The sequence below is a fragment of the Aulonocara sp. 'chitande type north' Nkhata Bay genome, linkage group LG5 (assembly GCF_057382095.1).
Source record: "Aulonocara sp. 'chitande type north' Nkhata Bay isolate Kocher_YH1m ecotype deep benthic linkage group LG5, A_spYH_male_GT1.1, whole genome shotgun sequence".
Lineage (NCBI taxonomy): Eukaryota > Metazoa > Chordata > Actinopteri > Cichliformes > Cichlidae > Aulonocara > Aulonocara sp. 'chitande type north' Nkhata Bay.
The window spans coordinates 46,497,102-46,513,797 of NC_141348.1; the positions used below are offsets into that span (position 1 = coordinate 46,497,102).

Here is a 16,696-nt window from a genome sequence, read left to right on the forward strand (position 1 = left end):
AGTTAAAGTGAGTAATATTAAACATATCAGATGTATGTACTAAATGCAGCGTTTAAAGGAAGACCATGTTTGTGTGTCTGGGAGTGCAGTGCACAATAAAAGAGGTCCGATGACATGTGAGTACATCATTTCAAAACTAATTACAAGAAACAGAAACCACTTCTTATTTGTAACCAGATGAACATAAGTGTAATCTAAATGGATAAGCATTAATGATTTTCACTAGTTTTGAAAACCTAACAGTGTGGCTGGAAAAATACATGTGGCATAATGTTAGACCACTGGATAAGACAAATGATCCCTTAGAAAGAGAACAACTCCTAATGAAGAAGGAACAGTTCAAGATTGGAAATCCATACAACATACTCTAAATACACTAGCACTCAACAGTCAAAATGGATACGTATAATGTATACTGGTAAATTAAATTGGCAAATTACTCCAATAAAGATTTGGAAGAAGTTAAAACAAAAAAATATGGAAACCACCTAAAGTCATCTATGGGTCAGCTGACTACGACAGTATTTATTATACATTATAAATGCCATAAAGATGCACTGTGGAGATGTAGTATCGCAGACTGATGCAAGAGCCTGTTCATATGTGTAACCGTACATTTCGAAGAATAAAAATAGGCCAAAGGACAGTGATGAGGTAAAGTTACGTGTGTATGCAGAAGGTTTGACCAGGTGGCACGATGCCAGTCATGTGAATTTGCTGAGGTGAAGCCATCATTTGTTCACTGGCTTGCAGCCAAAAGCCACCCGACATGGTTTAGAGGGTTGCTGACGCAACTGGTGAAAGAGCACAAACCTAACAAGGGCTGAAAGCACACCTGCATCAAGAGGATTGCTTTTTGTGCACTAAACCTCTTTTCAACCAACCAAGCTGGGCGAATACAATTGTTATTTATTTATTTATTTGTTTTAAATCAAAGTTGCACTCATAATATTTTAACCAGGGGGTCCCAAACTTTTGGGGAGCAAGAAATTATTACAGGAAAGAGCAATTTTGTCAAAGACAACTTACAGAGTAATCGTAATGATTTAGCCCATTTGCTTTTTTTGGTTATAGACTCCATGCTCGCCACCTAAATGGCTAATAAGCAAAGCCACAAATGAACATGAACAGTCTATTACACCCTTGTTGCAGTAGGTGATTTCCTAACAGATTGAGCTGATGTGTCACAATCATTTTAGAGTTTGTACAGGCTAAAAGATAAGATGTTGGGTAGTACATGATAAGATGTTACAGAGTAAAGGGCGAAATAAGATTTTTTTTTTTTTGTAAATTGGCTGTAAAAGGTGCCATCTTTATAGATAAAGCACAATTTTATGACCTCATAAGAGATTCTTTTTGGGATCCCTTCTATAAATAACTCACCTGGGGGCGAAACCTTAAATGTATAAAACAACATTTCATCAATGCTGCTGTAAATGGTAGCACCAACAAAGCTAACATGGCAAAATATATATACTACTGCTGACTAGTCCAGACTTTTATGGATGTATAAAGCTGCTGAGAAGAATATGAAAGGGTAACATAGCACACAAATCAAAGCCTTAAGTGTACTTTATGTGATTGTGAGTCTAGGGGCTATACTGGGATGATATTCAATTGGAGACCAGCAATATTTTTTACATTGTGTATGAAAACTTACTCATGAACAGTCAGTATCTGTTTATGGATTTGAACCTTCACTTGTACCTTGAGCTGGCCCTCCTGGCCGAGGAAACTGGGAAATGAGGGGTAATGGTCCCAGGCCTGGACAGACACTGTTGACGCTGCCAGAAGGTGACGGGGTGGGAGACTGAGTGGGAGAGGCCAGGGGACTCGTCAGTTGAGTACTGGCCTATACACACAGAGCAAAAATAAGAGACATTATAATATTATTTTGATTAATTGATGGTAATTTAAGTTCAAAATCTTTACTCATTCATCAGATTCAAAGAGCCTCCTGATCTAAACAGCCTTTAAAGCGAATCACAGATCACAGCTAGGGTGTGGAGATGTTAATGAAAAGACAATTAAGTACACACACGGACATGCGAGTTGCAGATTGAATTAACAAGGTTTGTTGCATTGATCAACAAGGCTTGCATGCACGCGTGTACCTGTGGAGTGTTGTCAGGTTTGTAGAGCTCGCCTGGCTTGCTTGCCCTTTGCTCTATGCTGTAGTACTTGCAAGGGTTCCACTGGACAAGAGGGGGGTTCTGGGAAGGCTGCGGTCCATTGGGGACACTGAGCTGCATGACCATCACCCCAGGCCCAGGAGGTGGTACTCCTGAGAGAGCACAAACAGTCAGACACGTGTAACATAATAATATCAATATGTGTAGTGAAATACGTTTCATATCTTTTGAAAGATAAATATTTGATTCAGCAAAAAAGGCAGCTTTACACAAGTTAATTAAAATACCAGTTTCCCTTTAAGAGTGACAACTGAGCAATTCCAAGACTTTAAACCACTTTAGTAAGCCACATATATTATATATTAAATTATAGTGCAGACAACTATTAATCTAAGTAATCTGTGTTCATCCATGAGTGAGAGCTGCTTTAAAAACAGATAATGAACAATGTAATATTAAGGCGTTTATTATAACATGACAACCATATTAAGAGAACTTATAACCATTAAAAATATAGTTGTATAATTAAGATGTCTTTATATCTGTGTACACCTGCATTAGATCAGCTGTTTGCATAGTTTTGATAAATGCCAACCAAGCTGACTTATTTTTAAATTAATTTTCTCCCCTCTGTTTACACAACAACTTTCAATTTGGTGGTTTTAATTGTCACAAATGAAGCAAAACTGCAGAAAACATTGAAGAACAATGTCACGTTTATAGATACATCTCATTTCCTGGCCAATCACATTGCTCTATGAATACATAAAAATAAACCTGACCTAATTTGAGGTAAAACATTGTTTGTCCCCGTGTGCAGGGCTTGAAGTACACCGAGTTACGTGTTAAACATGTGAACCCTGTGTACCTTTGTCTGAACTCTTACCTAAATACCTTTCATCTAATTTTGTAAAGGACAGTTGCAACTAAGATTAGTCAACATAGTGTTTGTAGATTTAAGCACACTATGACTTCATCAGGTCAGCACTAGTATATACTCAAATACAGATGTACCTGGGACTGCTGCAGTCTAGAACAAAAACAGTTTTTAGACTGTTTTCTTTTTAGGAGCCTACACTTTTATAAAGCATATAAGTCCAGTATTAATTATGGATGTCACACAAATTTCTGATGTCCAAAAAAATCCTAAACATATTCATCTTTACAATCTGCTGACATCAAGCCTCACCTGAATATTGCTGCTGCAACTGTGGAGGGTTGCAGGGGGATGGTGACTGTGTTATCTGATACTGCTCAGAGCTGGGGGGCTGCAGGTAACCTACTGATGGACTGCAGGATAGACAGACACATAAAAAGATGAACATCATCACCACATTGTGGATGGTTATATTAACCATTTCAAATACTTCAAGGTTATTATTAAATCTCTTGTTGGAATATCATGTCTTCAAGCACCTACCTTGTGCTATTCTGCTGTGTGGGTGTGATAACACTGTAGTAAACAGGCATGGGCCCCTGGACAGACTGGCTGACTGGAACCATGACCTGCTGCTGGTACTGCTGCTGCACCACCTGCTGATTTTCATTACCCACAGGTACCTAGCAAAGTGTCAAAGATCAAGGGGAAAAAAAGTCCAGTTCAAGAATGTGTACTGATGGGTCTAGGGGTCTTCTGACAAAGATGATTAGGTAGATACTCGTGTTAAACCCGTGTTACACTTTGCACGACGTTTGTTATTGTTTAACAAGCACCAGATATTCAGCGCAACTCTTTGCTGCATATTGGTGTGTTTGGAATATCACAGTAGCAACAGATTTTCAGTTGCCTCTGAGCGGCAACCTTATTCAATTCACAATCTAAACCACATAATCAAAACTCCATGTTAGCACATTTTAGTAAAATATCATCGCAACATGGATTATAAATGCAAGCTTTTTTGGCTGCCAACACAGGGTTGAGGTGTTCTTCGGTGCCTACACACAACACAAACTACAGTGGCAAAAAGCGAGAGCTTTCTGCAGCTGCACCCCTGACTCTAAATAAACCACTGGCACAAACCTGAGTTAGATCTGATCAGTTCTTTTAACTCTTATCTGTATCAGTACAGCAGAAAAACAGGTCTACTTTCAAAATATTTGCTTAGATTGTTTTGTTAAGCTTGTTGCAGTTTTAGGACTGTAAGCTCCACATCTGTTTCACAGACATAAAATGATGTTTCAACTGTACACCAGATGGCGATGTTTTAACATTGAGCCGCATGTGGTTTAGATACTGGAAATGCTTAACTTTTGTTCTCGCCTGGAAAAAAACCTGACAGTTCTGTAATCATCAACTAGTCACATTAACCAAAGAAAGATATGACTGTTGACAAGTATCCTTTATCAACTCCTACAGTTGCATACCTGATATGATGGCATCTGTGGGTACTGAACCATTATACTCTGCATTTGTCCTCCCATTCCTGCTCTCTGTGAATTGAGCAGTCCAGGATTTTGGGGTTGTTGCACACCCATCATGCCCTGGTAACTCGGCTGCTGGCTGGGCATCATGGTCTGAAGACCTGATGACCAAAATAATTTAAAAATAAAAATATTTAAAGTAAAACCACAGTATATTACAGAAGGGAGAAAATGGGATGAAGAGGAGTAGTTGGGTCTTTACCTTTAAATAATTCACAGAACAACAGGACATAAGCGTTAATGTCAACCATAATATATTAAATAAAAAGGGAAAAAAAGGAAAACAATTTACAGAACACTGACAATCACGTAACTCACAAAAACTGAAATGTACCATCACTTTAAGCTTACATGCTTAAACATAATATAAATTCATTAATTAATTTTCTATGAGTATAAATCTTCACCATCACAAAAATTATATTTCAGACCAGACTGCAGGCATGTTGTAATGTAGGGTCTTTCTGACCTTCATGTTCATGAACTATGTGGCTTTGGCAGACGTCCATTATGATCCAAAGTCCGTTTAGGTTGTCAACACTGTCAGTCACTTACTATACAAACAGCCAGACTTCACAAACCATACAATGCTGGCGCCTGACAACTTTTTCCAGGAACACAAAAGGAAAAATAGCCCTATATTTATCTGATTGTATTGGACTTGGATGAACAAGCAGGCACGGCTGTTTCACTCCAACCTTTCACCTGGTAGATTTAAAAGCAAGTGTGACTGTGGAAAACATTTACAGTTCCAAAATCGAGTGGACTTTATCCCCAATATAATTTCCAGTAAGTACAACTACATGGACAAATAATAATTTTGAACTTAAGTATACAACATCTGTTACAAATACACATTAAAACCCTGTCTTCCAGTTGTCAATAGACTGAAAAATAAAATAAAATAAAAACACAATATGCAATAAAAAGTAAATGTGCATCAACATTTGACAAAGGCCTCTTTTTAATGGCCATTTGCTGCAAATGGAAGTATTTATGTCTTTGCATATCAAAAAAGTTTTGTTTTTTTTTTGTTTTTGAATATCATGTTGTCTGATGATGCACAGCACATGAAAATCAACTGACCTGACTGCTGTGCTGGCTGAGGCATGGGTTGTGTGCGTTGGGTTGGGTAAGACACCTGGTGGGACATTGGCTGGGGCACACGGTACTGCTGGCCTGAGCTTGGATACTGACCAGGAGGGTAGTATGAGACTTGTATCTGCGTAGAAATAACAAACCAAAGTTCAGTAATCTGTATTTAATGAACTTTGAAGGGAAGAATAACTGAATCACACTGGTGTAGACAATTTTTAGTGTAGAAGTAATAAACTACCATATTATTTTGCTTCTGCAAACCATCAAATTCTCAAATCACAACAGCAATAAAGACTTTCATAAATACTTTGTCCTTAAATTTCACTAAAGCAAATGTGTTAGGACAGGATTATCAGCATGAAAGCTGGAATATTTGTAGTAATAGTCTTGTATTTAAAGCAGTAAAAAATTTCCCCCCTGTTAAAAATTGCTTATTTAGACCTTTAGCAAATAACATTCATCATTCATTGTTGTACTTCAACTGGATGGTTTTCAAGCAACTCCATCCATCTTCTTCCACTTATCCTTATCAGGGTTTGCAGGCGGCTATCCCAGCTACAAAAAGACACTCTCAAGACTCGCATCACAGCTGTGGGCAATTTAGAATCACCAATTAACCAAACAGCACTAACTGCATGTCTTTGGATGTAGAAGGAAGCCAGAGTACCTGGAGAGAACCCGAGCAAACACGTGCTGCATCTTAAGATTATTTTGCAAAATTTTTGTAGGCAGGAAATATGTCGAGGACATTTGCAACATAGCAGAAAAGTGAGAGTAAATCAAAACGATGAACTAAAACAAAAGACAATCAACTCCACTCAAAGGTGTGATTATACTTCCGCGTCCACAGGTTTGCTGGGGTGCAGGTTAATTCTATCTCACCATACAACATTGTGATTCAGCCTGTTGACGACTGTATTGGCCACCAATTTTTTATGATTGTGCTGACTCGCCAACAGAAACACTAGAGTACACTACACTACAATGCACCAATAACCAGCAATAAATGTCTCTAAAGGTCAAGATTAGAACTTTACAATGAAAGCACACAGAATCAAAGCTATTTTTAAGTGTCAATCAGGATGAATCTGTATAAAGAAAACTGCACAACATGTCAAAACTGAATTAGTTCATTACAAATAGTACGTATATAACTTTTGATAGAATCCGATGAGTGAAAAGCCTGATGAAAAGCCATAAAAACAGAACATTTTGCAAATCTTCCATGATATTTGTGACAGCTTTGGTAACTGACATATCACGAAGTTAATTACTTTGCCTTCGGTGTAGAGTGCTGTTCTAGGTAATGATTTAAATTAGATAACAGATCTATAAAACCTTTTGCAAGTATGAAATATTAATTTATGTTTGCAATTATATTTTAACTACCCGATATGAAAGTCATACACAGGTCTGTTTTATTTATTACATTGTGTTACATTTCATTAATCATGTAATCCTTGGGCATGGTTGCCTCCAGATATCAGCTACATCAATATTCAATCAAAGCTGACAAACTGTGGAAACTGAATTTAAATCTAAAAGGTATGTCTGCTGTTTTTATCTAACCACCTGTGGAGGAATGCATACCTGCTGAGGTGGAGGGGGCTGCATGTAGCCTTGTGGAGGTGGTGCGGCCTGCATGACAGACTGGGATGGAGGAGGCGGTGGAGGTGGAGGATGGGGGTGTCCAGTGGTGGGCTGGTAACCAGACGGAGGTGGCAAAGGTTGACCCGTAGTAGCCATAATGTAGCCGGTCTGAGGTGGGGGGTGCTGCGGCAGCACTGGAGGAGTAGCCTGATACATCGGGGGAGGCTCGGGGTTCTCACTGGAGCCCTGCCGACTCAGTGTCATCTGTGTGAACTGGGGTGCCAGCTCTTCTCCCTGGGTAGAATGGGAATAATGCCATTAATTGGTTATGACTTATAGGTGACACTCCTATATCAGTACTGTTTTTTGATTTTGGAGATGGATTTTAGGATATACTAAGTAATTAACAATGATCTCCAACAGCCTAAATGCTTCATTAGCAATGGTCTAAAAAAAAAAAAAAAAAAAAAAAAAGCAATGGTCTAAAACGACTCCTATTCTGATTATTAAAGGGTCATTGTGTCATTTTGGAAAACACTTTATTTATTACTTTGAGTATATACATATACAGTTAAACACATCATCATGATTATTATTATTATTAGCAGAATCCAAATACAACATTGCAAACATTCAGAATATATGACAGGAGTATCGACTTTGTTGTATGCTGGAAAATCTAAAATTAGACACTGAAGTTTATACTGGTTTAATCGGTCATTGCTTTACATACAGCCATGTGAAAAAGAAAGTTTTCAAAGGACTCTACACAATTTTGTTAAAAAAAAAACAAAAAAAACCCCACATCTCTCACATCACCTCTGGACGAATTTTCACACACTTGACTTTACAGTTCATTGAAATTTGCAGGTTATTATTTATGCTTAGCTCTCTTAAGGTCCCAACGCGGCATTTTAAATCAGGCAGAACTCATCTCTGACTGGGGCCATTACACCACGTTGAGTCTTTTCCAGTTATTCTGTCATAGATTTGTTGCTGTGCTTGGGATCATTGTCCTGTTGCAACAGGACAATGATCCTAGGGTGTGTGACAGGTTTCAGCCACCTTTTGCTCTCAGATAGATCTGACTCTAGAATACTTTGGAGAGGATTTCATGGTTGAGTGAGTGATTGCAAGGCCCTGGGGCAGAAAACAAGCTGTGCTTCGTTTAGAAAGCTTCTTCAGGTTACAGCTTCTGGTAACGCTTCCCAAAAACTCCTCAGTTGTTCAGTCTTTTTCTAATTGTACTGCATGAACTTTTAAGATTTAACTGCATAGAGTCAAGTGAAAACTCTTTTTCAAATGACTGTTCCAATGTAAACACAACCAAACTCAAACTCTGCTTCTGTGGGCAACTGTGGTTGCACTCATACAGATGCAGTGATTTAAAAGAGAAAAACAAAAAACGTAGCCAGGAACAAACTGGACACATCCTTGTCATTTCTTTTGTTACTACAGACACAACATTTACTCACTGAATCCACTTTAGACAGTAACACCAATTTATATGAAAAAGCTATTACTTAAATGTATTTGCAGACACACTCACATCTTGATAGAACCAAGATATGTTTTTTGACTCCCCTGAGTGAATGTAAACAGGACAGTAAATGAGTGCAAGTGTTTTTAGTAGGATATGGCATCAGCTAAAGTGTCAGTCATTAAACTGAATGAGTATAACAGAGATGAAGCTATAATACGTGTCAGTACCATTGTGTACTGCTGGGGAGGAGAAACTGGCAGGAGAACCTGGGGGCAGGAAGGGCTGGAGTAGGAGACAGGCTGAGAGGGCTGCAGAGACGCCACCGGCTATACACACCAAAAAAAGGGATGAAATAAAGAGGTAGAGCATAGAAAGAGTGAAGCAAGGCAGTGAAAAGAACACAGCATCAGAAGCAGTGAAAAGAAGGGAAAAACAGAAATGAAGACATAGGAAAAATGAGGGTTAGAACACAAAGGAAAAGTTGTTAATGAGCAGAGAGGATAGTAATGGAAATCAAGTTTTTTTTTTCTAAATGTTACACAAACAAATTATGTATAAAAAATTAAGTGTAATTATTACTACTCAGAAAAAAAGGAAGAAAAGGAAATGTGTGCAATCAAAGACTATCGACTGTGAAGTTATTGGAAAAATCAAACCTGTTAAAGGAGGATGGGTTGACATTGATTCTATATATAAGCTGAATATGTTCAATTCACTACACTTGTTTCCATCCATTCCTCCTCAAAGTCTTTGTTTTTTCCCTGATACGTTTGATGAGGGTGTAACAGGATATGCATTAATCCCAAATGTTCTGAAAGGAATGTCCTCAGGCCACTACACCCTGGAAGTGATTGTAGAACAATATGCACACAGTGTCTAACCGTAATAGTTAGAAAACTGTGTTTAAAGTTCTCCCTCGCTCTGGAGAATAAAAATGTGGCATGCAGGCCCAAGTAAAAGGGATGTCGACCATATATTAAACAACTCTGGGTCTAAGAATTTTATTTTAATTAAGAGCATGTTTTATCTGTAGCCATTTCAACTTTTTCTTTCACTTTTAAGAAGTAATAAAAGTGTTTGCGAGTAGGACATTGGAGAAGGCCAAGTTTCCATTTCAAATTCTTTTTTCACTGATGAGCTGTGTATGACAAGGAGAAATAATGCAGCTTCACTGTCTGCAGGATATTTATACCTGAAATTACACTGCTGCCCTTAATAATCAATTTCAATGAATAAACTGGACTGTCTAAAATTTTTCCATATTTTCCAATTACAGTATGCACATTTAAGTAAGAGTTGTTACACTAACAGTCATGACCACTTAAATACCTCATGTTTTTCTCTTTCTTCTGCTACACCGAAGAAAACAAAAAGAAAAACAGACTCTCAAACAGACGTCCTATATTAAACCACAAATTGAATGTGCCATTGCATCCATTTTTGGTTGGTAGTGGAGATAACTTACCTGAGCAATCATGTGGTTGCTCATAGGGTGCTGCGGCGGTGTGGGCAGCAGGGCAGTCTGAGGTGGAGCCTGGGGCTGTGGCTGCTGTGGCTGTTGAGATGGGCAGGGTAGCAGACTACGGCTGGACTGGGAGGCTGCAGGTGGAGGACATACATCAGGGCTGACTAGGGGAAGGCCTAGTGATTTAGAAGATGACATGATAGATAAAGGAGATCATTTTGAAATTTAAATTCTCCAACACTGAAACCCACAAATTATGACTTGATCTTAAAATATTGCATCATCACTGAATAACACCAAATAGTGTTCTGAAGATTTCTGAAAATGATTTGTATGTGTGCAAAACCACTAGAGGGCAAAATAAAGTCAACTTTGCATCAAACGTTTGTCACCTTTGTAGTTTAAAAAGTCAATTGAAGCTAATTTTAGTAACTTCTGATTCCTGGTTGTTATAAAATATGAGCTCTGCTAAATAAGCTCTCAACATTTTACAAGAACACGTTTGGACAGAAATTAATTCTTAATCAGATAAATACCTGTAGCTTTAATATTTTCTTTGCTAATAAAGGGACGGCCTTGAAAGCCTTTAAAACCACAGGAGTTTCTGATGACTTGTTTAACAAGTCACAAACTGCAGGGTCCAAATCATTTGTCAAGTAGCTAGTAGGTACTGGGGGCACACAATTCCCTAAGAAAATACTTTTATTGTTCTGACCAACAGGCTGCCTGTGACTGTGTGGATGATACTTTCCAAAATAAAAACCAACACAAAAACTCAACAAGGGTCAGGATCTTCACAGGCTTTTCCCAAAACAATACAGGAGAAATGAATACACCTTTAGTCTCCACAGAGTAGGGCAGACAAAAACACTTCTACACATGAATCTTAAAAGCAAAAACTAGCACAGCAGTCAACACAGACTTAAAATGAAACCGGGGGAGCCCCGTCGGGAGAAGCAAATCAACCAATCCTCGAGTCCACTGATGACCACTATTAAATTGTTTTCACACATGCACTCCAGCCCTGAACTTTTATAGACACAAGCCGATGGAGACACATTCGGGAAGGCAAATGTCCGACACAGCCGGACCTTAAAAGCTATTTAAGGTCATAGTACAAAATCTGTTATGCCCAACAGAGACCATGTGGAAATAGCTCAGGTAATGTGAATACACACTGCGCAAGTGGGCGTCAAATAGCCTTCATTCTCCACACTTTACCCAGGCAGCACCCTTCTCCTGAACCAAAAATGAGTATTTTCAAAGGTGAGAATTTGTCTGAAGCAGACCATCTCTTGCTGTGCGCTACATATGAAAAGGGCAACTTTTAGAAATGACCAACCATATCATTCTCCAGAGCTTGTTTAAAAAAAAAAAAATATCTGGCACATTTAGCAATGAAATAAGAAATAAGGCACTATCCATTACCTTAAAATCTCGCTAAGAAGGCCGACCTGAGAGAATTTTATGGGATGTGGAATATAGACATAAGGGAGCTTCTTGAATTCAATTTATGCTACACAGCTAATTCTTAAACTACAATGACGTTCGGTCAGTTCTATCATAATTTTTCATTATGTTTTATACAAAAAACAGCTTACATGACTAGATAATCCATCTCTCCATGTTGTACTACTCATTTAAGGCAAGTAAAATAAAACAAGCTAATAGCATACTACCTAAATGCTTCTTCTCCACTTTTCTCCAAACCTTACCAGAGCGAGAGCCTTTGCAGCTCCCTTGCGAGCCTTTGTTGCTGCCAAGGCTATCCCCCCTGGTAAGGATGGAGATACCAGAGAAGCTGCTGGCCTTAGTGACGGGTGGCCGGAGAGTGCGGTTAGAGCTGTCTGAGTCGGTGCTGCTCCAAGGCCTTGGCTCCAGGCACTTCATGTCACTGTCCGTGCTGCTTTGACGGCTGCTTGATGCCCGGCTGGAGCTCTCGCGGTTTCTGAGAAAAGACAGAGTAGGAAGAAAAAAAAAGAAAGATAAGAGATGACATGATGGAAATAAAATGGGAATGAAGTAGTGATGAAGTAGAGGAGGTGTTGTAGCAGGAAGAGTTGAAAGGTGAGTGAGAATGTGCAAATTACAGAAAGCACAGCCAGAAGAGAAAGACAAAAAAGTATAGGGTTAGAAGGAGGAGATTTAAAAAAAAAAAAAAAAAAAAAAAAAAAGAAGAAGAAGAAAAAAAGGAAGAAAAGAAAAAAAAGGTGTGCATATAAGAGAGTTCGAAGCAGAGGTGTGTAGGTGGAAGCAGAATAAAGACAGTTGAAGACAGAAAAGGATAGGGGGAGCAGAAACAGAAGAGCAGAGTAAGGTCACCAATAGCGTAGAGTACACACAGTTTAAGAGGTTTTAAAGATGGAGCATTCAACACAGATGTATATTTGCTGGTTAAGTATACCACAATACAAACTCAGGCAACATACCAAATAATAATGTCTCAAATTTAAAAAAATACAACCCCCCCCCCCACACACACACACACACACTCACACAAACCCATCCAGAAAGGAAAACATACATGCAAAAGATGCTCCAAACACTAGGATGTAAGAAGATATTACAAAGACACTAGACACAAAGACAGATTTCCAAGAGCTCAGCACACATTAACCATCTAAGGGTGCTTTCACACCTACCATGTTTGGTCTAGACTTTTTAAATTTTGTTTGATACCAACCAAAATCACTGTAGTTAAAACTTATGGACATATGGGCCTGGGTCCAGACCAAACAGTCAAACTTAACCTGACAAAAAGAGGTGGCTTCGGTCCAGAACGAGTTGTGTTTGTTTCTACTGTGAAAACTAGAACACTCTGTGGTAGAGGCTAGAGCAGGGGTGGGCAATTCCAGGCCTCGAGGGCCGGTGTCCCTGCAGGTTTTAGATCTCACCCTGAGTCAACACACCTGAATCACATGATTAGTTTGTTACCAGGCCTCTGGAGAACTTCAGGACATGTTGAGGAGCTAATTTAGCCATTTAAATCAGCTGTGTTGGTTCAAGGACACATCTAAAACCTGCAGGATACCGGCCCTCGAGGCCTGGAGTTGCCCACCCCTGGGCTAGAGAGAGGCCGAGACTGTTTTTAAATATCAAGGGACTTGAAGGGTTAAAACCTGACACCTTTCAGGTATATTGTGACAGAGCAATGGCATGTGAAAATAAAGAAAGTGAGGCCGGTATGTATGCATGTGTATATCAGACACATCCCCATCAAATCAGTATCAAGTCCACGTGGAACGTAAACTATTTTAGACTCCATTCACATAATAACCAGATCAGTTTAACAAAATATGAACCTAGTTTGTATTTCCAGGTGTGAAAAGGCCCAAAGACTGTAGACACCATTCCCATAGAGGACATATATACTTGCATAAACATGTTAAACATATTAACACAGATGAAACAATCATGCATGCACTTAAAAATGCATCGTCTTTTCACTGAGACAGCAAATAGCATAGAAACAAAACACACATACACTACTGAATTAATACCAAATGTACATAAACACTCATTAAGAGCAGATGTACATCAGCACTCAGACTCTCACACACAATACTTACAAAAATACACACTTACTACAACTGCTTCACCAATATAGTTCTTTAAGCTACACTGCTGTGTTCACACACAACGTGTTGTTGTGATGCTGTCACCCTAGATAAGGGTAGCTGCCAAGAAAACTAATGATCATGCTGAAACAGTAACCACCACTCTGAGGAAATCCACTATCACATGAATGACTGGGTCTGCCAGTTAAGTGGCAGCATTAAGAATACTATTGTTCTAGCTGAACATGAAAGAAAAAAAAAAAAAAGAAAGAAAGCGGAATTTATTAACTTTAAAACTTTAAAAAGAAAAATGCAACTGTGCTGCTAAAATATTGTAGAACAAAGACCCTGCATGCAAGAAAAAAAAAGCATAGAAAAGAAAAACAACCACCAGGGCTGTAAATGTTTTTTTACCCCATCACTGGAGGTTTATGAACAGAGTATGTCCATGTACAGAGAAAAGACTGGAATTAATTCATAATATGTCAGACAGGTTGTGGAAATCTCCATGATGAGCACGAAGATGTGTTTATGGTTGTAAAACCATAGTGATAGGCAGTAGTGCTTAAAAGGTGGCTGTGGCTCATAAATATTTCAGAGACCGAATTAATGGGGGGGGATCTATTTTGAGGCCTCTCTCCGCACAGCCTATTTTAAGGAAGGGTGGGTGCTCTGACATTCTCTGTACAAGCAGTCGCACACTTGTTCGCTTCGATCTGCAGACAAAGATGAGAGCAGGATGAGAAGAAAGAGGAGGGATTCTGCTGTTGATCACATGATATTTCATCTCCCCACGACAGCATTCCCCCATCACATGCACAAACAAGGGAAGGAGGGGGAGATAAGACTCCTGGTGTTCTGCACCTCAATCATTTTCCTTGTTAGATGTTATTATAGCCAAAGAGCTTTTATGTGGGTTCATTAAACTGAAGAACATCAACAAGTCTGTGATTTTAGGGGTGTATTTTAACAGCATGCATTCTCTAAAAGGTTAAAATTTCTTATAAGCACATTTAGATGGAAAGAAAAACACTTCAAACATACATAATTCTGTTTCAATTCCCATGTTAAACTTCTAAAATTTTCATAAATTAAGTGATAACAGAATTATTTTTTTTTTAAGTGGACTACTCATATGGTTAAAAAAAAAAACTTAAAAAATTCTTAAATATGACAGAAGGGTCATGTCTGAAAACGTCTACATTTCACTACACAAACACATGTTACAAACAGCAGAACATATATTAGATCCTGTTTATATTTACAGAATAAAAACACTGGAATTACCATCTTGTACGCCTTCACCAGTTTTATCAATGTTTGTCTGGCCTCTGCCTTTAAGCTTTTGTATACAAAATGCCAAAACTTTATCCTATTATTAATCTAAATCTTACAAGTGGATTATTCCATAAGAATTTTAAAGCCTAGCCCAAAAACATGGCCTATCTGATTTTTTTTTACCTTTGACCACCAAATTCCAAATCAGTTCATCCTAATCCAAATGAAAATTTCCAGTAACTCCCTAAAGGCAGCATTTTCAAAACAACAGAATGTGATGCCAAGTGTAGAGGCATGAAAACCATATATGAAAACCAGGCTCAAGACCCACCTTTTTAATTTAGCTTTTACTTAGCGTTTATTTATTTTATGCTTATTTATTCTATCCTGTTATTCTATTATTAATTTAGACTTTACCTAATATTTATTGATTTTATTCTTATTAATTTTTTAATCTTCTTACTCTATTTATATTTATATTTATATTGTATCCTGTTCTTATTTATTTTATCATTTTACCCTGTATATATCCTATTGTGTCATATCTCCAGTGTTTCCTCAGAGGGCGCTCTCTGCACCGGGGCTGTGATCGACTGTGGCTGCTGGGTCTCTGGGGGTCCTCTCAGCCTGGCTGGGGGGCTCCTTGGCCTCCCTCCTGCTGTGTGCCCAGCCTGGAGGCTGCGGTCTGTGACCGGTGCAGACGGCTCCCTGTTATAGTGTTTCCTCACTTGGCTCATGCGAGCCCAGCCCAATTTTTACTCTTTAAGTGTGCGCGTGTGTGTGTGTGTGTGTGTGTGTGTGTGTGTGTGGGGGGGGGGGGGGGGGGGGGGGGGGGGGGAGATATGTGTGTATTCACATCATTTATGTTAATGAGAGTGTGGGGAGTGAGTTGGAGGGTGGGGTGGGCTGCTTTTAACTATGTAAAGCACTTTGTGCTACATTTTTTTTTTGTATGAAAAGTGCTTTATAAATAAAGATTGATTGATTGATTGATTGATATTTATATTTATTGATTCACAAGTTACCAACGTATTTGCTCCTCCAATTAAACCAAGTACACATGCGTACCAAAACATTAATACCACTCCTAAACGGCAAAGACACATTAGATCTTAAGGTTTGTAATGTGTTTATGTTGAGCAGCGACAAAGCTCCACTAACAGAGGTTAGTTTAAGGACAAGTGGAAATGTTGGTATTGCAGGATACGCCACAACACGCCTGATCTGTTCAGGCAACATAAAACACTACAAGGATCTGATGATAATATCTGAGTAGCATGGGATGGCTATAGAAATCAGAGTCAAAGCTGAGGCAGGTCGAACAGTTTGGGCACAAAGGTCTAAAAGCATGTTAAGCATGCAAACAAAGATATTTTTAGTATCTCTTTGGACTTTTAACTTTAGTTTTTATATACAAGTATTTATTGATGCATGAGACATTTTTATGGCTTCCATCTAAGAGACTACACAGTACTCATTAGTAATCATGAACATCTCCCAACACTGTATAGATGAAAGTAGAAAGTATTTATCAATAAGGAAAATTATTAGTTGTTGGACACAAAATATAAAGGGCCTCGTGGTTCTTATTTTCAAATGACCATGTCAGTTGGAGAGCACTACTGCACATGCGCACTACTTGTATATTTTATGCAATACTATGCAACATTTG

The 16,696-nt window shown here is 38.6% G+C and overlaps 1 protein-coding gene across 14 annotated transcripts in view; it reads right to left on the reverse strand.

The window, feature by feature from the left end:
• LOC147331505 (R3H domain-containing protein 2-like) overlaps nucleotides 1-16,696 on the reverse strand; it is a 59,929-nt gene that overhangs the window by 2,971 nt on the left and 40,262 nt on the right. For 6 of the 14 annotated variants that reach the window (XM_086293878.1, XM_086293879.1, XM_086293876.1 and 3 more), the window contains 10 exons: nucleotides 11,869-12,137; nucleotides 10,190-10,365; nucleotides 8,952-9,050; nucleotides 7,242-7,535; nucleotides 5,640-5,775; nucleotides 4,497-4,654; nucleotides 3,553-3,692; nucleotides 3,322-3,422; nucleotides 2,115-2,284; nucleotides 1,708-1,852 (listed from right to left, as the gene is read on the reverse strand). In XM_086293878.1, coding sequence (XP_086150004.1) covers nucleotides 1,708-1,852; nucleotides 2,115-2,284; nucleotides 3,322-3,422; nucleotides 3,553-3,692; nucleotides 4,497-4,654; nucleotides 5,640-5,775; nucleotides 7,242-7,535; nucleotides 8,952-9,050; nucleotides 10,190-10,365; nucleotides 11,869-12,137 — 1,688 coding nt within the window. The remainder of the gene's footprint in view (nucleotides 1-1,707; nucleotides 1,853-2,114; nucleotides 2,285-3,321; nucleotides 3,423-3,552; nucleotides 3,693-4,496; nucleotides 4,655-5,639; nucleotides 5,776-7,241; nucleotides 7,536-8,951; nucleotides 9,051-10,189; nucleotides 10,366-11,868; nucleotides 12,138-16,696) is intronic. The other 8 variants (XM_086293883.1, XM_086293881.1, XM_086293887.1 and 5 more) reach the window with 5 other exon arrangements.